Source organism: Rissa tridactyla, chromosome 5 (genome assembly GCF_028500815.1).
Source record: "Rissa tridactyla isolate bRisTri1 chromosome 5, bRisTri1.patW.cur.20221130, whole genome shotgun sequence".
Taxonomy (NCBI): Eukaryota; Metazoa; Chordata; class Aves; order Charadriiformes; family Laridae; genus Rissa; species Rissa tridactyla.
Window position 1 is genome coordinate 39763625 of NC_071470.1, and position 20368 is coordinate 39783992.

Genomic DNA, 20368 nt, shown 5'->3' on the forward strand with positions numbered 1-20368 from the left:
CTGCTGCCGGCCCCTGCCTGCACCCCCTCCCCCCGGGACCTCACCCCCCTCCCGCGGGGCACAGCAACACCACCCACCCCCCCCCGCCCCGGATCGCTCCCGACACCCAGCCCGAGCATCCCTCGGATTGCCCCAAGCACCCCGGAGCATCCCCCAGACGGTCCCCGACACCTAACCCCAGCATCCCCCGCGTCAGCCCGGGTACCTCGGAGCATCCCTCGGCTCGCCCCAGCCCGGCCCCGCCGCTCCGGCCGTACCTCCAGGGGAGATGCTCAACGTTATGGATTTCTCCTGCCCGGACCCGCTTTATTCCAAATACGAGGAGAGCTGCGAGATGAAAACCGGAGACCTGCAGGGTTTGGGGCAGCCTGAGCAGCAACTTCTGGCAGAGGCCGATTTCCTGGGAGGTAAGGGCAGGGGGGAGCCGGGCAGGGATGAGGGGCCCCACTGGGAGTGATAGCTGCAGCCAGGAATCGGGCATCTTCCCCTCCTCAGCCCCCAGCCTGCTCCCAGCCCCTGGCTGTGGGTTCGACAGCCCCCCGCTAGCCCAGGGTGGGGGTCCTGGGGGTCCTGCTGGGGAAGGGGTGTGAAACCCAGGGCTCCCTGTGCAATTCCGAGGACCCGGCTAGGACGGGGACCTCACAGTGACGCAATATCAGCCTCCCGCTGTTTCCCAGTATCCCGCCCCCCCCACCCCGCCCCATCCCTCCATCCCTCTAACCACCGTCCCCTCTGCATCCCCAGGTGAGCTGCTGGGTGCCCCAATGAGCGGCGGAGCGGTGGATTACTCCCTCCTGGGCAGCCAGCCCTCCCCTTCGCTCAGCTACACTGGCAGCTTCTTCATCAAGGCGGTACCGGAGCATCCCCAGGACCAGGAATCCCTCTTCAACCTGATGTCGGGGATCCTGGGCATCTCCCCCTTCGCCTCCTCCGAGGGCCACCAAAGGCACCTGGATGCTCTTTACCCCTGTCCCGAAGTGGCTCAGAGCCAGCTGGACCTTTACACTGCCTGCCAGTCTGAAATGAACGGATCCACCCAAGCCTCCTTCCCGGAGCAGGGCTACAGTGGCTTCCCCACGGCGGAGGGTGCTCAATCCCTCCAGGCACAACCCACCTTAGGAAACACCTCGCAGTGCTTCTTCCAGCCCAAGCTCCTGGACAACAAGCAGGACATCAAGCTGCCCTCCGGTTCCCCACCCCTGGACAAGTTTAAAGCCTCCTGCGCCCAGTGGGAGCCCGTCACCCAGCATCAGGCCTACTTGCCCACCAGCTACCATTCTCCTGAAGCCTTCCCGGCTGGGGAGGGCAGCCAGGGGCTGTTCCACCCGCTGGGCTCCAAGATGGAGAACGTCTTGTCCGTCAGCTGCCAGTCGGAGCTCGGCAGCCTGGCGGAGGATGCTGCCTGCTTCAGCACCCATCTGGGCTTCGGCTGCGAGCCAGAAAACTTCCCGGCCCGTGGGGACTTTGCAGACACCAAGATCCACAACCTCCCTCCTCCATTAATGCCGGAGTTCGACACCTCCTTGGCCCAGCCTGAAGTCCTGCCGGGTCTGATGAGCTCTGCTGAGCTCCTCCATCCTCACCCCTCACCCTCCATCCCCCCCACGGACTTTTTGAGCCACCCCACCTCTTCCTCCATCCCTTCCCTGCTGCCCACCAACCCTCCTGCCTTGGCCGAGCCCAAGAAAAAGACCCGCCGGACCAAATGCTCTTCCAAATGCTTCTGCCCAAAACCCCATGAGAAGGCTTTCGCATGCCCGGTAGAGAACTGCATCCGGAGCTTCGCCCGCTCGGATGAGCTCAACAGGCACCTCCGCATCCATACGGGCCACAAACCCTTCCAGTGCCGCATCTGCCTGAGGAACTTCAGCCGCAGCGACCACCTCACCACCCACATCCGTACCCACACCGGCGAGAAGCCCTTCTCCTGCGACACCTGCGGCCGCCGCTTCGCCAGGAGTGACGAGAAGAAGCGCCACAGCAAGGTCCACCTGAAGCAGAAAGCCCGGACGGAGGAGAAGCTCAAAGGTTTGGGTTTCTTCTCAGTGGGTCTCTCCTTCGGGACACTGTGAAGCCACAACCTGAGTGCTGGGAGATGGCGTTTCCCGAGGTCCCCCGAGTATCTCATGGGAGAGCCGGGGTGGGAATATCCTCCTGGGGTGGCCCCGGAGAAGATGATGGCAGATGGGGCCGTCTGGAGGGAGGAGAGGGGCACGCAGGAGGCAGAGGCGATGCCGTGACGCTGGACCGCTGGCTGCAGAGGAGGGATTATGGCAGCTCCGGCCACCCGGAGCCATCTCCAAACTGCAGGGACTGAGTCATTTTTATAGCTCCTATTCCAAGGAAGGGAAAGAAAAAAAAAAGAAAAAACATGTACAGAAAGAAATCACCACCGAGATGTCTTTTTTTATATACCCAAACCCATGGACATCCTGCGTTTGTAGCGACCTGACTGAGATTTCCCCCGCCAGCACTTTACATGATGCTCCCGACTGGTTATTTACTGGTCAGCACGGCCGGGGGCTGCGGCTGCACCGGTCCTTTCTCCCAAAGGACAGAGATGCCACCGGGCTCCAGCAACTGGTGCGTAACGGTCCCTTTGGAAAGGTGATGTCATTACTATTATTATTAATTTTTTTTCCTGTTTGTAAAAAGAATATTAGCAAATTGTGTCTATTTTTCTAATTAAAGATTTGAGCTAATCTAAGACCTTGCTGGCGTTGTTCTCTGCTTTTCAATCCCGCGTAGCCGTCGACGCCAGTGGTATTTCTGTTGCGTTTTTGACCTCTAGCTACTGCATATGGGTAAAAAGGTGCTTAAATAATCAGCAGGGAGAGAAAAACCAATCTGTGCAGCAGGTGGGTTGGCGACCCTCCTCCCGAGCATCCCCAAATCCCCAGGGTGGGCAAATCATCCCAGGAGAAGGGTCTTCTCCCAGGACAGAGAGGGGAAGGGATCCCAACTCCCCGCTGGTGGGTCACCCTCTGAAAAGGGGGATGTGGCTCCAGGTTTATTCCGATGAAGCCGAGCCCTGGAGGGATCTGCCCTACTTGGATCCAGAGCCGTGGGATTCACTGCAGGGACCCCAAAGCCCAGCCCAGACCCCCCACCCTGGGGTTCTGGTCCCCCGTGGGGTGTGGATGCCCCGCGTGCCCTTGGCAGGCTTCACCCACGAGAAATAGTGTGAAACACAGCCCCGCTCCCCATTTTGAACCTGGCACATCCCCAGGGCTGGAGAAGATCCAGGCACCATCAGGCAGAGGCAGGCAGGCAGGATGCGAAGCCGGGGGAGCTGTTTTCTCCCTCTCTTTTGGCATTTTAAATGGCAGAGAGATGCTGCTTCCCTTCTCCTGAGAATGTCCAGTGGCTGGATGGCACAGGAGAAAATGTTGCAGCCTGGAAGGTGCCACCGATAGCAGAGCCTCCTTCCTCCGGTGGTTAAAAATCAGCTAAAACCATGCAAGTCCAAAATTTTGTCCTTCTAACAGGAGGTGCTCATGGGGATGGGGCAAGCCGGTCTTTGATTTCAATTAACGGGCAGGAGAAGGTGCCTGTGGGGATGGAGGGAGCTGGGCAGCAGGGATGGGGCAGTGTGTCCGTGGCAGTCATCATCGATGCTCAGGCGTTTTGGGAATGATCAGCCTTTTCTTGCAGAGGGGGAAACTGAGGCAGGGAAGGGTCACAGCTACAAACCTGCTCTCTCCAACAGATTTTGTCCCTTCCACCAGCCCTGGAGAGAGGGGTCTGCCCCCCAACCATGTTATGGAGGCGACGGGGATCTCCCTGCTTCATCCCCTTGTGTCCCCCCAGCCCTTTGCCGACATGTGGGTTGGAGCATCCCAGGACTAAACCCCAGTTATACCATTATCCTGGCAAAATCCACTACCAGGCACTGAACTTGCCATGGCGTGTCCATGAAGTGCAAGGACCCCGTGGAGTTGGGGTGGGAAGCTGGACAGGGGATGCGGGGTCCCCAAGGGCTGCTAGCAGGGATGGGATGGGGGAAGGGACCAGAAGGACACTTTGTTGAGGGGGAAATCCTAAATGTCCCCTTAGACCTGTCCCTAAGAGCTCACACCTCTGATGGCATCCAAGGGTACTCGTGCCCCTCAGGTGAGCACCCACCAGCCCCCAGCACTGCTGGCACCAGCAGCTGAACCACCCCATGTGCGTGGGAGCCTGATCCTGGGCAAGGACCACTCCATGGAATGCAGGTGGCCCCAGGCACCAGAAAAAAATCTTTTTCTGGGAGGACACCCCAGATATCATTAATAAGGACGTCAGCACCCAGGTTTCCTTTGGGAAGAGGCCATCTTTTGGGCACCTCTCCAGGGGATGTCAGCTCTTGCCGGGCAGTAAACAGCCCTGCTTTCCCTCGTGCCACTGGCCATGCATGATGCATGAGGCCTTTATTAATACTCCTCCGAAAGTGCATCTATTATTGATGCTGAGTCTGAAAGCTCTGCGAAGGCACCCAGGCTGGAGCCTTCACCCTCTGCGCCCCAGGCCAGCGAAGCCGAGGGAGGGCGGGAAGGAGGGGGGCATCCATGACAGCAGCTGGGTGCAGCTGCTTCTGGGGTGGGATGGGACCGAGCATGTGTGCTTGTGTTTTTAGGAGAGGAGGAGTGGTTGCACCCTGAAACCTGGGGCTACTCAGGGATGGGGACAACCATTCAACCCCAGGCTGGCAGCATCCTGGTCCCAGTACTGCCATCTTTCCCCGTGTCCGCATCAGAGACTAGAAAACATGTCAGTGCCGGATGCCTTCAGCGCTGGGGACCACGCTGAGGTATTCGGGGACTGAATCAGGGCCAAGCCATGGACCATGCCAGGGTGATTGGGGACCAGATCAGGACCAAGCCAGCGACCAAGCCAGGGCACCCAGAGAGTGCATCAGGAGCAAACTGGGGACCAAGCCAGGGTGCTTGGGAACTCAATGAGGACCAAGGCAGGGATTAAGTCAGGGTGATCAGGGACCAGGACAGGACTACGACGGGGTATTCAGGGACTGTTTTAGGACAAAGCCAGGGACAAAGCCAGGGTGCTTGGGGACCAGCTGGGGACCAAGCCAGGGTGCTTGGGGACCAGAACAGGACAAAGACAGGGTATAGAGGACAGTTTTAGGACCAAGCCAGGGTTCTTGCAACCACGAGTCCAACCCGGGATTGGGAAGGATGAATGCAGGTGCCCATGCTTGGCCACGCACCCCACGCCAGCTGGCCCCCCCTGGGGGGATGCTCCAGGGTGATCCCAAGCAGGAGCCTGCCAGGGCCAGGAGCTTCACTGGGGGGGAGGGGAGGGATGCTGGGATTGGGGGGCAGGGGAGGCGCAGGATGAGGCCGGCGGGCTGCCGCATGGCAGCAAGGCCCGGCGGAGGGCCCGCGGTGTTCGTGGGGAGACAGGCAGAGGGAGCTGTGAAGGAGGAAAGCGGCAGAGAGAAACAGTCCGGGCTCAGGCTGCAAAGGAGGAGGAGGCGGCTGCTTGAGCTCGCCCTCCCTCCTTCCCTCCATCCCTCCCTCCCTCCCTCCTTCCCTCGCCCCTGCCTTCGCCATGCATACCCCCCCCTGAGCCCCGCAGCGCCCCGGGGACCTGCCATCCCCAGGGTGCCCAGCAGCCCTCGCCCTCCCGCCACCCCACCGGGGCCTTCAGCCTCTGCTCCCTTCCTCCTCCTCCTCCTCCCCCTCCTCCTCCTCCTCCTCCTCCTCCCGCAGCCACCACCCTCCTTCCTTCCCCAGGGCCTGGCTGGCATGGAGGTGTTGGCCGCAGGGAGCTGGATGCTTCCCGCCGCTCCTGCCTCCTGCCCGGGCTGCATCCCTCCTGCCCGGCATCCCTCCTCCCCGACAAAGCCCTGAGCCGCTCAGCAACCGCCTCCTTTGTGCACCGGGGCGGGTGTGCGTGCTCCGTCCCCCCCACTTCCACCCTCCGCAGCCCCACGGCTCGCTCCGCTCGGCGGGGACGGTGGCGGCCGGCGGGGAAGCGGGAGAGATGCTGCCCTCGCCGGAGGAGCCAAGCGCGGGAGGTCGGCGGCGAGAAGCAGGTATGGGGCGAAGGGGGATGCTGCGCTGGGAGGCGGCGGCTTGTCCCCGGGCTGCTCCTCACCCCGGGCCTCCGCGGAGCAGGGGGACGCAGCGGGGACAAAGCCGCTGCCAGGAGGTGAGGAGGGACCCGCCGCTCCTTGCTGCAGGTGCTGGGGGGGGCTAAGCGTACCCCGGCTTTTCATGGCCACCTCCAGCGAGCACCCGGCGCCTGGTCCCCGGCCACCCTCACCCACCGTGGTGCCCCCACCCCGCTCCTTCCCACCCCGCTGCCATTGCAGCCCCAGCCAGGGAAGGATGGGGATCAGTGGACACACAGCACCGGCAGCATCCGACACCCCAGCAGCATCCGCCACCCCTCTTCTCCATCCCCCCCTTCCCTCTTCAACCAGGCAGTGGAGCTGCCTGCTGGTAATTTGGATATTTTTTTTTTTTTTTGGTGTGGGGGGAAGGAAAAATGTTAAACAATGCGAAGAAAGGATCCATGATGAATCGCAGGTAGCGGCGCTGAAGCAGTCCCGGGGATGGGTTTCGCCTGCTGCTGCAATCTCCCGGTGGCCGGGACCATTTCCCGGCTCAGGATGCAGGCGGGTTTTATTAGCGTGGCCACCGTAGTAATGACTCTGCTAATAATTTCCTTAAATCCTGGTCGTTATTATGGCGGGGGGGGTGGGAGGGAGGAGAGGTTTTGTGGCCAGGGTGGGACCTGCCCAGGAGAGGGACCGAGCTGCGTGTGCATTCAGACTCGCCTGGGCCAGATCCTGCCTCGTCTGAAAGGCTGGGAAATACGGAACAAGGCTGATCGGGTACCCCGGGAGACGTGGGCAGGGATCCAGGCCTGACATATCAGTGGCACGATGCTGTGGCCCCATCCCCATGGTGGAAAAGGGCTTTCTTATCCCATCGGCAGCAAAGGCGCCTGATGAAACTGAAGTTGCTGGTGGTGCTTTGTGTTCTCTGGGTTTTGGCCAGGTTGGCACTGGTGACCACCCAGGCAGGGTTAACGTGCAAGGGTGCATTTTGTAACGACCCCAAAACGCAGCCAGGCAGCTCCAGAAATCCTCCCAGCACATCTCATTTTTATTTTTTGCATGGATTTCTTGCCTTTATTGTTTTTTCCCTAAAAAATGGTTTCTCAAACCTGATGGCCCGGTTGTGCACTCCGATGGGGGTGCTGAACCTCAGGGGATGTTGCCCTGGATGGAGGGTTTGGAGGTGGTTTAGTGGTCACCAAGGCTGGCATGTGGGGGTTCGGAGAGGCTTGGAGGGGTTTTAGGGTGGTGGGAAGAGGCCTTTGTGGGATATTGCAGAGGGACAAGCAAAGGATGCTCCCACCCATGGGTGCCCTGGGTCCTTTGGAATGAAAGCACTGCAAAAATGCATCCCAATGGGTGCTTGTACCTCCCAGGCTGGAGGAGACCACGGTGACCTCCTAGGCTGGATTTTTGCTGGCTTATCCCATTTCACAAGGGTGAGGGAGGTTCCCCCCCGCCCCCGGTGTCTTGGAGGGTTTTGTGAGTGGGGGATAAACCAGGTTCCCACAGGGACCCTCACTTGCCCGGGCGTGGGAAGCCACCAGGTCCTCTGTATCACCACAACGCCATAGGGGATCAGCAATGAGACCCGATGGCTGCAGTGAGGGGACTGGAGAAGTAACTAATCCAACTGTGAGGCTGCACGGGCTGATCTAGCAGGACTGGGTCACCCGTTGCTTGGAGGAGGTGGCTCCCAGCACCCAGGCTCCAGTGTCAGACACAGGAATGCTCCCAGGGCCTGGAGACCCCTGGCCTGCAGGGGCTCATTGCACGGTGGTTGGGTAGGAAAGCACATGGGCCACCCCTCTGTGGGAAGCTCAAGGTGTGTGAAGAGAGATTTCCCATGAGTTGTCCACCTTCCTGACGGCTGTGCTCCTCCCAAATGGTTGTGAAGTTTCCCAATGGTTGTGCCCATACTCCCAAGGAGTAGGACATTCTCAACAGTTACAGATCTTCCCAGGGGTTGCACACCTTTCCAAGAGTTATGCACCTTTCTAAGGGTTGTGGATCTTCCCAAGGGTTGCGGACTGTCCCAAGGGTTGCTCACCTTCTTGAGCATTGTGCACCCTCCCACCCTCCCAAGGATTGTGTATGAGTGGGAGCAACATGGGAGGGGAGGATGGAAGCAGACAGGGGACCAAAAAGAAGGGCCAAGGAGGGACTTCTGGGGACCTGCCATCCCTGTATCACTAACTGCCCCCCCTATCTCTTCTAGCACCTGGCACTGGCCGATGCTGACATCCCCCCCCAGACTCATCGGACCCTCCACTCCCATCCCAGGGCTTCCACCCCACCATGCCCCAGCAGAGCTGCAGCCCCACCGCCTGGGGCTCCCCAACCCATCCCACGTGCCACCAGTCCATCCATCCCGTGCCATGAGCAGGGCCGTGCAGTTCCCCTGCATCAGGGCGCGTAGCTGAGGGATGGCCTCACTGGACCTGCCCTACCGGTGTCCGCGGTGCGGGGAGCACAAGCGCTTCCGCAGCCTCTCCTCGCTGCGGGCGCATCTGGAGTACAACCACACCTATGAGACCCTCTACGTCCTCTCCAAGACCAACAGCATCTGCGATGCTGCCGTGTTCCCCCTGGCCGCCGACGGGGCCCTGCTGACGCCAGCTGCCCGGCGGGACTACTTTGAGAGCACTTCCTTCCAAGGCAAGGACCAGCGTTTCTCCTGTGACCTCGTCCCTGCTGAGGAGCTGGAGCCTGCCCCGTCCTCCTCCCCCTCGCCCCGCTATGTCCACGAGATCGAGATCCCTCTGACGGAGATCTTCACACGGGGCAAAGCCGTGGCACCGGCCCCCACACCACCAGCCACTATGGACGCTGCCTACGAGGAAGGCTTGGCCCGCCTGAAGATCCGCGCCTTTGAGAAGCTAGAGGTGGACAAGCGTCTGGAGAAGCTGACGGAGGAGGTGGAGCAGAAGATCGCCTCGCAGGTGGGCCGGCTCCAGGTGGAGCTGGACCGCAAGAGCTCGGAGCTGGAGAAGGCCAAGCAGGAGAGCCTGCGGCTCAGTCGGGAGAAGCAGGAGCTGGAGGACCGGGCATCTGAACTGTCTCGCCAGGTGGACGTCAGCGTGGAAATGCTGGCCTCCCTCAAGCAGGACCTGGTGCAGAAGGAGCAGGAGCTCACCCGCAAGCAACAGTGAGTCCTTTTCCCCCTCTCCTGGCTGCAGGGTGGGGGGAAATCAGTCCCTGATGGCAAGCCCTAAGAGCCCAACACCATCACCAAACCCTCAGACCAAGTGCTAGAGCACAATCCTCTTGGCAATACCCATTAGCATCATTGCTCATCAGGTTTTGCATCTTCTCCCATGCAGGCAGCGTCCACGTAGCCCTGAGCCTCTCCATGTCCACGACAAAGCTGGGTCACGTCATGCCAAACCTTGTCCCAGAGCCACTGGTGCTCCCAGAACATTGCCAGGCTGGGGATGCACATGGCCATCCTGCTGTCCTGCCAAGGAACGTGGTGGTGGACATGTTGCTGCAGCCCACCTCTAGTGCCAAAAGGTGTCCCCCAAAATCAGGGCTGGATCATCCCCTCTGGCTCCACAGCTGAACCGTCCAGCCCTGTACAACCTGAGCAATCCCATCGACCTGTCCCATGGTCATAAACATGAGAGGACCCAGCTTGGCGATGCCTAATTCAGGGGTTTTCTCCCAGAAGGAGGGTGGTATAGCCCGAGCAGTATGACCTCCATCTGCTGTTAGAACCACGGCACTGTCATCCTCATTTTCATCCCATGTTCCCCATTGAACATCCCCTTCCTACCCCAGCACTGCTCCTAAGTTTCCATCCGGTCAAGCATTGTGTCATTTTGCCAATCGATGTCACTCAAGCAAAGTAGACCGCGTTCCTCAGGAGTTTCTTAGCAAAGCTGGAGGCCACCATGGGGTCCAGAAAGTCATTAAGGACCAGGATAATGGGGAACGGTCACGGTTGTGCTGGGTTGGGAGCACTGGTGGGATTCCTCAAGGACCTGTCTGGATCCCCACCATCCTTAGCACATTCATTAGTGACTTTGACTCCAAAATAATGACTGCAGCTCAGAAACAAAGTTCACAGGATTTGCTGGTGGTGGAGATGGGGTGAGGAGCAGGATGATGCTGGGGCTGTGTTGGTTTGGATGCAGGTGTATGGGACAGGCAATGGGGAGGTTTGGGGGCTGCCATCAGCTGCCTCATGGGTGTTGTCTAGGGACATCTTGGGGGCGCATGGTGGCAGGATGAGTGACAATGGGGTGGACAAGTCTGGAGCAGGGCCTGAAGAGATGTGAGAGAGGGCAGACGGAGGATAAGCAATGGATGAAATGTATCTTGTTCGGTCCGTGGCAGAGCTTGGGCACTGTTGCCACATGAGAACCTGGTTTTATACCCCAAAACTACCTCCAGAACCCCCCTTTCCTTAAAGAAACCATCCTGCCCCTTGCCTGTCTCCATCAGTCCTCAAACTCCTCCAGCCAGAGCGACAAAATCACTTGCCAGGTTGCAGAGGAAGCACGTGAGGAGCTGATGAAAAGAGATGTTTTTTTCCTAGATGTGGGGAATTCATCTGAAATCATTTTCATCAGCAAAGAGCTTTTTTCACCCTTCCCCAAGAACAAAACATTGCTCAGGACATTTCCCAGCCCTGTCATCTCCAAAACACCATGAAGCCGTTGTCCCCATGGGAGGCTTTTTGCTCCTGGGCTCCGTTTGCTTTGCCGGTGGTGTTTTTCCACCCTGTCCGTGGGAATGAGAGAGGTGCCGGTGATAACCATCAGCATCACCTTACACCCACTGTGCCGGTGCCCCATTTGCCTTCCAAATCTTTTGTGTCCCCTCGTCAGGAGCCTTCCCAAAGCGTTACCAGGGAGCTCCCTGCCTCACCCAGCAAATGGCATGTTGGGGGGCAATGAATTGGTAATTATATGGCAATTAATAACCAGCAACAGGAATTACGTCATGAAAGGCTGCCCCCTCCTTTTCCTTTGCGCTTGGGTGCAAAACGGCGTGGCTGGGTGTGCGCGGTCGGGTGTGCGCGGTCGGGTGTGCACAGGACAGGCGTGCAGAGCTGTGTTTGGGCATCTACAGGGATTGCTGGTGCTGAGCAAGGGTGTGGGAGCGGTTGTGCACGTGTGTGTGTGTGTGTGTGTGTGAGAGAGAGAGAGAGTCTGTGCACCATCGACCGTGCGGGTGTGATCAGTGCTGGGTGTGCGTGTGCCACCGGCTGTTCTTGTGCCCGGGGCAGGGTGGGGTGCGTGTGCATGTGCCTGCTCATGATGCCACCTGCGTGTGTGTCGGGGCGTACATCTGTATGTGTGTTTTCATGGTGTTTGTGCATGTCAGGGCGGCTCCGCACGTGCGCAGGGTGTGCTTTGGGGTGTGCATGAGGGCTACACGTGTGTGTGTGCCGGGGTCTACACGTGTGTGTTCACAGGGCACCTGCACTTGCAAGGGTGTGACAGTCAGGTGGGTCTGGCTGCATGAGTTTTTGGGACACGTGTGCTTGTGAGGGGGTATGATGGCTGTGTGTGCCTGCCTGTCCATGCCCAAGTTTTTGGGAAGAGGTTGAGGTCGGGGGGTGCGTGTGTGACGGGGCGCACTTGTGTGCGGCGTGGGACAGGGCCACCTTGGGTCGCTGAGCTGCCAGCACATTTTGGGAATGCCATCTCAGTGTCTCAGCAGGGCGAACCCTGCCCATCCACAGGCGCAAAGTTCCTAAACGCCTGCTAATTACTTAGTTAACGAGAGAGCTGGGGTCCTACAACCATTGGGCTTGACGGTGTATGGGGCTGAGCGGGGATTAAGGACTTCAGGTTGCCCTTAAGGTCTTTCTTTAAGTCTGCTCCGAATGAGGCAGGGTACCACTGCCATCCTCCTGCATCATCCTGCCACACCATCATCATCCTCCTCCCTCTGCCCCATTGTGCTCATGGGCCTGACCCCTGTCCTGGCAGCAAAGGCTCAGGCTGGGTTGTACATCCAAATGAAGGTGCTGGGGATGTCATCCCCCACAAAATAAGGTGGCAACATCTGCCCTGCATGCCAGGAGCATCCCTTGGTCCACACTCTGCCCCAAACCATGCCTAGGAGCCGTCTGGGTTGGCACAGACCCAAACCAGGCTGATGATGGAATGGTCCGGATGCGCATGAGCATCCTTGACCATCCCCCCCACCCCAGCTCGAGGACAGGGATGGAGGTCCTTCACAGGGACAGGTGGGGAAGGACTGGGGTGCCACCCACTAATCCATCCATGCAGGGAGGTGCTGCAGATCGACCAGTTCCTGAAGGAGACGGCCGCCCGCGAGGCCAACGCCAAGGTCCGTCTCCAGCACTTCATCGAGGAGCTGCTGGACCGGGCGGACCGGGCAGAGAAGCAGCTCCAGATCATCAGCAGCAGCTGTGGCACCACCCCGAACGGCAGCCTGGGACGCTGCGGCACGCCGGGGGCCAAGGCCGCCAGCCGACCGGTACCTCCGCGGGCACAGGCACGGGCACCCCAGCGGCTTCGGGCGTGCACCCGTGTGGCTTCTCTAATGGCTGCAAAGGGATGTGTAGGGACCCCCATTTTGTTCCCATGGGGAAATGGATAATCCTGGAGGGGGATCACAAAGAGAAGTTGCTTCTCAGTGGGTCTGTATTCCCATGGCAAGCACGAGCAAGGTGCTGGGGCGACGCTGGGCATGCTCTTCTGCATCCCATTTGGGGATGGCCTCGCACGAAAATGCGACTGGCGCTTGGTGGGTTATCTGGGTCGTCTCCCTCGGCTGTACCACCCACATTTTGGGTTTTGTCACGTTGACTTCTCTCTCCACAGAGAGACCGGCACCCGGGGCCAGGGGCGGCTATGCATGGTCCTTATGGCGTGTCCAACCAGCGCTCCTCCTCCAGCACTGGGTGAGTCCCCTATCCGCAATGCCAGTTTGGGATTTTAATGAGATGCTCGTTTTTAGCGGGCAGGGAGCTGACAGGAAGGGGACACGCACCCCAGTAAGCGCTGAGCCTGGGCATCCCTGTCCTCCAGTGCCTCCAGCCGGGCGAAAGCCGTGTCGCAGAGCTCAGGCTGCTACGACAGCGACAGCGCGGAGCCATGCCCCACCGATGACACCGCCGACGGGCATCCCTACCCGGCGCGGGACGGCGCCCGGGGCTCGGGGCTGCGCCGGCAAGCTATCCAAAACTGGCACCGCCGGCCCTACCGCAACAGCACCGAGGGCGAGGAGGGCGACGTCTCCGATGTGGGCTCCCGCACCACCGAGTCGGAGGCTGAGGGCTGGGAGCCGGAGGCACCCGGATCTGCCGCATCCCGACCCAGCTGCCGGCTGACGGGTGAGACCGCGCCAGGCTCTTCTGGTGGGGTGGGAGGACTGGGAGGCTGGAAGGTCAGGGACAGGGATGGCTCCTCGGCTCCACGAAGAGCATCCCATCCCTGCTGCCCTCCCCGGCCGCTGGTGGCAACTGACAGTGGGTGTCCCACAGCCAGGACCGAGGGGCCTGGGGGCAAGGCGGGCCGGCTGGAGAGGGGCAGCCCGGGCCACTCCAGCGAGGTGATCAGCCCCGAGATCCTCAAGATGCGGGCGGCTCTTTTCTGCATCTTCACCTACCTGGACACCAAGACCCTGCTGCGGGCGGCCGAGGTGTGCAAGGACTGGAAGTTTGTGGCCCGACACCCGGCCGTGTGGACGCGGGTGCTGCTGGAGAATGCCAGGGTGTCCTCCAAGGTACCGGGGATGGGGATGGCATTGCCCCCTGGCAAGACCTTTCTTCCAGAAAGATGAAGCCATGCAATCATCTCGATTGTGTTGATTGTCACGCTGCGATGGTCGTGGGAACGTGGGTGCACACAGCTGTGTGCTTGCACCAGCAGCTGGATGCATCGCACATTCACACGTGCGTGCTTGTGGGCATGAGCTTACCTGTGCATGCATTCTCACATGCTTTTGTGGTCACACTCATGATTTTGTTGCATTTCTGTTGCATGACTTTGTATGTGCATTTTCACACATTTATGGCGTGTGCGTGTGTGCAGGCAGAAATGCCTCTGTGTGTGTGTGCATGTGTGTGCACAGGTCTACCCAAGACAGCCAAGGATGGGTGGCGTGGGGCATGCTGAGGGTGCCCCCTCGGTGATGGCCATCCCTGTCCCCCCCAGTTCCTGGCCATGCTGTCGCAGTGGTGCACCCAGATGCACTCCCTCACCCTCCAAAACCTCAAGCCACGCCAGCGGGGGAAGAAGGAGAGCAAGGAGGACTACATGAAGAGCACGCGGTGAGTCCCTGCATCCCAGGCATCCTCCTCCTGCAGCCAGAGCTGCCGGTCCGCAGGGCTGACAATGCTCCATGAGCATCAACATCCCATTTCCGCTGGCGGACGTTCATCACACCCTGGCTCCTGCTGTGGGTTTTGGGTGTCCTGGAGCTGCAGATCCCCATCGGACACATCACCCTCCCTGGGGTGGCCATGGGGAGCGTGAGCGCATGTGCCCGTGCCTGACCCTGCCTCCATCCCTGGCAGGGGCTGTCTGGAAGCTGGGCTGGAGTCCCTGCTGCAGGCAACGGGCAGCAATCTGCTCATCCTCCGCATCTCACACTGCCCCAACGTGCTGACGGACCGCTCACTCTGGCTGGCCAGCTGCCACTGCCGAGCCCTGCAGGCTGTCACATACCGGTAAGGATGGCCATCAGCATTCCCCCTTGTCCATGGGGACCATGTTGTTCCCTGGCTGGGAGCAGGCTGGGAACATCCATGGGATGTGCTGGGACTCCTCTGATGCCCATCCCTGTTCCCTGTCAGAATGCAGCCCGTCTGGCTAGGGACACTTTTCCATGTCCCCAGTCCAGCAGCAGCCCCCGTGTCCGGTGTCCCCAGTGCAAGCTGTCATTGCAACTCTCATCCTCTTCTGGCGTGTTCCCATGCAGATGTTTCCCTTACAGCTCCATTCCCACCATCCTGTTACCAATCTCACACCAGCTGGAGGCATGACCAGGGTCTTGGTATGCTTTATGTTAGAGAAGGGTGAAGAAGAGGTGCACCAACACTAGAGCCCGGTGAGGTCCCACCTGACTGTCACCCCCTGACAAAGGGGAGAAGAGACCTTGGCATCCCTCTGTCCTGGGAGGGAGGAATGGCTCTGCCTCTGCCATGGGATTGGTATGAACCAACTTGGAGACCTCGCCCAAAAGCAAAGACACAAGACCACAATGCTGTAGGTCCTGGAAGAGGTCACACATCCTGCAGGAGATCACTGCCTGCTCCTTGGTCTTGGCTACCTTCCAAAAAGTCTCTGCTTTCCATGGAGTCAGGATTTAACTTTCCTACACACTCAAGGAGGATGATCCTTGCTCCGCTGCACCCTGCAGATGACCGCTTCAGCCTTGGTATCCATTTCGCCTGCAGCCGATGGGTGCCCTCATCCAGCCCAGGATGGAGAGTCATTCAGGTGGGAAAGCACACCCAGCTGGCTCCTCTGTTTTGGACCAAGTGAGGTCTGCAGTGGCTTTGATCCGGGGACGCCATGCTGCGAGCCAGCCCAGCACCACCAGATTTAACCCAAAGACTCCTTTGTCAGCCCTTCCAAGGGCATTAGAGCAAGCCCAAAGTGCTCCTGGCACACTGATAACCTGTGACTCTGACTCATGCTCTAATTAACCCGCCACACTCCCAATGGGCTCTTGGCAGGCATCTTCAGTGGAGATGTGTGAAATGCTCAAGATAACACCAATCACTTATTTTTAGGCTTGCCTGAAGTTTTGAAGTAGGTCATTTAGAGTTAGGAAGTGTGGCCTCAGTCTTTGGGAGAGAACCCAGTGCAATGAAGCAGCCAGGGGCCTCTATCTGGGCTGGCAGCATCGGGACGATGCTCTCTGACATCTCTCCTCCATTGACTTGCTGCAGAGAGCCAATGGCACCAGCGAAAGCTCTTCTGAGCCAGTGGCTCAAATGCTGGGTGGGCAGGCAGCATGGCTATGCCCAACCAGTGCCGTGACTCCTGATAAACCTACAGATGCACTATTCCCCTGCACGAATCCAGCAGCATCCCACGGAGTCTGTTTTGATACTTCCAAAAACACCAAGGAGAAGCCCACAGCAAACCTCTGCAGTGACATTTGGCCAACAGCCACCTACAGATGTGGTAGCACAACTGCACTGCAGAGCTGATACAAAGGCCATGGAGCAGCCACTGCCCCTGGCTGGAAGTTACCGCCCATCAGCTGAAACATCCTCAGCACCTCCTGGCACCTTCCCCATCCAGGCTGGGCAGGTGGCAAGTGAAACCAACCCAATGGGATCTGCGGGGATGTTATATTTGTTCTGCAAGAGTACACGGTCTGGCAGTCTCTGTTCAATCACTTGCCACCTTTGCATCTGGAAGACTTCTGCCTTCACCTTCAACCTCACCTTCAACCATCAACCTCACCTTCAGCCTTTACCTTCAGCCTTACCTCATTTTCAGTCTCACCTTCAACCTCACCTTCTTCCATTTTTCTTGACATTGCACATCCGTAGGCACAGTTCCAGATAGAAATGCCTTCGGCCTTCTTGCATGGGTTGGTGTTGGGACTGTGGCTCATGGGCAGATTGTGGGTAATCAGTAATGACCAGATTTGTACCTCCAGGTGCAGAGAGATGTGGCAGCAAGGAGGTTGCAGACCCAGCCCCCAGGGGCGGCATCACTGCCAGTGGGGGCCACCACATGTCCTCTGTGTTGTTCCAGGAGCTCTACAGACCCTGTGGGTCATGAAGTCATCTGGGCCCTTGGAGCAGGTTGCAGGGACATCATCTCCCTCCAGGTCGCACCTCTGCATCCATGGTAAGAGTTATGCTAGGAGGAGGCCAGACTGAGTGTGAGCGGCACCACTGGGCTGGAAAGAAATTGGGTGTCAGATCCAGATTTGCTTGGAGGGGGTTCCTTGTGAGATGAGCAGCAATCCTGCAGGCCAGTTTGGGCGACCAGGAACTCAGCCCCATCCCTCCCTGCAAAGACTGGGAGCTGTTGGGTGTAGGCGCCTCCCTGCCAAGCCAGGAAAGTTTCCGGGGAGGTTGCTAACACCGGAGATGAAAGGGGAGCCATGATGGTTCTGGTAGGTGATGCTGAACATCAAACGTTTGTCTGAGCTCCTCAGTGCTCATGTAACAGCAGCCCTGAAGGGCCCAGATGTTTTTCAAACAGTGTCAAGTTACTGGTTAGGGAGATGACTGCAGTCGCTCTTGCTTTGGAAAAGCATTCTGGGGGCATGAAGATGCCAGTGGGTCTCCTCACCGCAACATCTGGGTGCTCAGGATTGCATGTGTCACAGAGCAGGTCACTTGGCTCCTCACCTCCATGCCATGGGGCTGCGTCCTGGGCATTTCTTCTTGTCCTGGGAGGTTTGTTGCAATGTCATGCCCCCCGTCAACCTGGATCGAGGTGTACAGAGGGGCATGTCTTTTAGCAGGAGAAGCTGGATGACAAGTCCCTGATGGCTTGTTTCTTCCCGGGGGGAAACATCACATGGCATGTAGGCTTCTCCACCTGAGCTAGGGATCCAGGCTCCTGCTACTGGTTTGATTGCCTCAAGCAACAGAGTTCAGGGCCTGACGCAGATCTCCAAGGGTGGATAATTTGGGGCAGAGGGACTCCACTGAGTGCATGGACCTGCTGGGTCCTGGTTGCAACACAGACCAGGGTGGTTGCTCAGACAGAGACATCTTCTCTGGAGACACGTCCTTACAGTGTGGCGACACCCAGGTTGGTGGAGTGGGAGAGGTCCCAGTTCCACACCACTTGCAGGAGCACTTGGTGGGGTGCGGGGGGCAAGCTTTTCTGCCAGCCCTCCCCACCTCTTTCTTCTTCATCTCCTCAGCCAGCAGCCGACACGTTTCAGCAACCGCTGCCTTCAGATGATCGGCCGGTGCTGGCCGCACCTGCGGGCGCTGGGCATTGGAGGGGCAGGCTGCGGTGTCCAGGGACTGGCGTCCTTAGGTAGGCAGCTCTCCTCTGATGGGACAAGGAGAAGGGGACCTTGCTGGACGCAGGGTATACCCTTAGGAGATGCCCCATGGGGATCTCAACGGACAAGCCCAACCCAAGGACCATGGGTGCACCCTGCCCCTCCTTGCTGTCACCCATCCCTCCTACCACCCCGTTGCCATCAGCTGTCCTCATCCCTTCCCCGTGGGGTGCTGACAGTGGGTGCTCTGTCCTTCCAGCCCGAAACTGCATGCGGCTTCAGGTCTTGGAGCTCGATCACGTGGCGGAGATCAACCAGGAGGTTGCAGCAGAGATGTGTCGAGAGGGGCTGAAGGGGCTGGAGATGCTAGTGCTGACCTCCACACCGGTCACCCCCAAAGCCCTGCTGCACTTCAACAGTGAGTAGCAATGCCAAGGGGGAGTGCATAGCATCGTACATTGACCAAAAGGCCACCAGATATCCAGATCCATGAACCAGACCCTACTTTCCAGTCCCACCCACAGGAACCCATTGCCAACACTGGAAGGTGCTGGAGCTCCATGGTGGAAGGTTTCTAAGAGGGGATCCAACAGTTCCCTGCCAAGGATGGGTTAAGAAGAGCTGATCTTCCCTCGGGACCTAGGGAGGAGGGAGACACTCCCTCCATGCCGCCCTCAGTGTAATCAGGGCCTCAATGTCTGTGGCACATCTGAGGTTCACCCGCATGTATCTGAGTTTGGAGTCATGTCATTTACTAAAGCCGTTTGCCAGGATAGGAGCTCTGGGGACAGAGAGGCCTGCAGCTGGAAGGAGGGACTGTTTGAGGTGCCGTTCCTGGTGGTCATGGCACATGTGACTTGCTGGGAACCCACCTATCTGGGTAGAAGAGTAAGGATTTTCCAAGTAAGAGGTAGGACTGCTGAATTGGGATGGGACAACCAGGAAACATCTCGTAGACCTACATAGGTCTTGGTCACCAAGCGCAGGTCCTCTCCATCTTCAGGGCGAGGCTGCCCCAAACACATAAGGATTTGAGGAGCACTGGGTGGGTTTTAGGGTCCAACCCGGCTGTGGGGAGGCTATCTCCCCACCAGGTATGGAAAAGCCAGGTGGTATCTCTGCCCCTAGGTGTGTGCCGGAACCTAAAGTCCATCGTCGTGCAGGTGGGCATTGTGGACTACTTCAAGGAGCCCCACAGCCCTGAAGCCAAGAAGATGTTTGAAGAAATGGTGAACAAACTCCAGGTAAAGGATGCCATTCCCAGGTCACCTGTCTATCACCAGTCTTGTGTCCTCATGGGGTCTGAGGACAAATACTTGCCCACTGCTAAAGTTCCTCAGTAGAGAACATTTTAGCTCACTAGGGATGTCCTGAAGGCTGTCCTTCAGATGCATGTACACCAAAGGCTGGAACAAGATCTAACATGCTGTGATTCCTTCCCATTGCTTTAACCAGTAATGCTTCTCTGCGGGTCTCTTTCCAGGGGACAGACAAGAGATGTTGCCTCCTTTGCAGGGCCACTTACTTGCCCAACACTGTGAAGTGATTTAAAATCTACCCATGAAAGCAGAAATAGGGACAATTTTAGTTAGGCTGAGTTGCAGACCTTGCTTAGCTTGTGATGCTCAGCAGGGCTTGGGCTGTCCTTGGTCTGTTCAGGGCCTCCGAGGCAGACGTCTCCAAGGGGAGAGACCCATGTCGAAGGGGAAAAGTAGCTGCCTCCGTTTCACTTCATCCTCCGATAGACTTCATCCTGCAGCGGGTTGGGCTCCCATTGGAGGCATAAGGTGAAACTCCCACGAGATGCGGGAAAGCAGGACTTGGGGACGGAGGCCCACCAGTGCAGTTGGATGGAGTCAGATGGCTCATGCAGTTCCTGCTCCACCACCAAGCCATGGCATGGAAACAACAGTGGGCATGTCCATCCCGAGGCTGGGGGTCACTTTCAGAGAAGAGACATTTCAGAAGGTCTCTCCTTGCATGGCCACTGACCATCATGCTTCACAAATCCCACCTGCCCCTTGATATATCCCGTCTTGATATACGTTGATAGTCCCAAACTACTACTGTCCTCTGGAAACAGTGTTTTTAACCAAGCAGAAACCAAATCCAGAGCTAGTTTCAAGGGCATGGGATTAAGAGACATTGAGTCATTCCTGAAAGGAAGCCAATTCCCCATGGGAAGCAGTGGTGGGGATAGGACCAGGGTAGACCCCTTCCCATGGTGGGGATTCAAGATGTCCTCTACTCTCTCTTGCTCAAACTGTGGGGCTGCATGACTGCCAGGTCCTGCACCGACCATGCTCTCTGCCCCTCTTTCAGGCCCTGAGGAAGAGACCCGGCTTCTCCAAGATTTTACACATCAAAGTGGAAGGAGGCTGTTAG

At 58.5% G+C, this 20368-nt stretch overlaps 2 protein-coding genes across 2 annotated transcripts; both read left to right on the forward strand.

Moving 5' to 3' along the window:
• The first annotated feature begins 268 nt into the window (after positions 1–268).
• On the forward strand, positions 269–2072 carry EGR4 (early growth response 4). The gene is made up of 2 exons (XM_054204105.1): positions 269–407; positions 745–2072. Exons 1-2 carry the CDS (start codon positions 269–271, stop codon positions 2070–2072), a joined length of 1467 nt encoding a protein of 488 aa, XP_054060080.1.
• A 6421-nt stretch (positions 2073–8493) lies between these two features.
• FBXO41 (F-box protein 41) lies at positions 8494–20368 on the forward strand. Its single transcript, XM_054203585.1, has 12 exons — positions 8494–9215; positions 12313–12523; positions 12871–12950; positions 13078–13382; positions 13533–13774; positions 14206–14321; positions 14568–14720; positions 16768–16863; positions 17897–18015; positions 18243–18401; positions 19112–19227; positions 20306–20368. Exons 1-12 carry the CDS (start codon positions 8494–8496, stop codon positions 20366–20368), a joined length of 2382 nt encoding a protein of 793 aa, XP_054059560.1.

Excerpts from the sequence above, each read along its gene's own strand:
- EGR4 (XM_054204105.1), top strand. The coding sequence starts at position 269 with ATGCTCAACGTTATGGATTTCTCCTGCCCGGACCCGCTTTATTCCAAA. Across the intron at positions 408-744 it reads AGAGGCCGATTTCCTGGGAG|GTGAGCTGCTGGGTGCCCCA; the intron begins GTAAGGGCAGGG and ends CTGCATCCCCAG.
- FBXO41 (XM_054203585.1), top strand. The coding sequence starts at position 8,494 with ATGGCCTCACTGGACCTGCCCTACCGGTGTCCGCGGTGCGGGGAGCAC. Across the intron at positions 12,951-13,077 it reads CGCTCCTCCTCCAGCACTGG|TGCCTCCAGCCGGGCGAAAG; the intron begins GTGAGTCCCCTA and ends CCTGTCCTCCAG. Across the intron at positions 16,864-17,896 it reads GTCGCACCTCTGCATCCATG|CCAGCAGCCGACACGTTTCA; the intron begins GTAAGAGTTATG and ends TCATCTCCTCAG.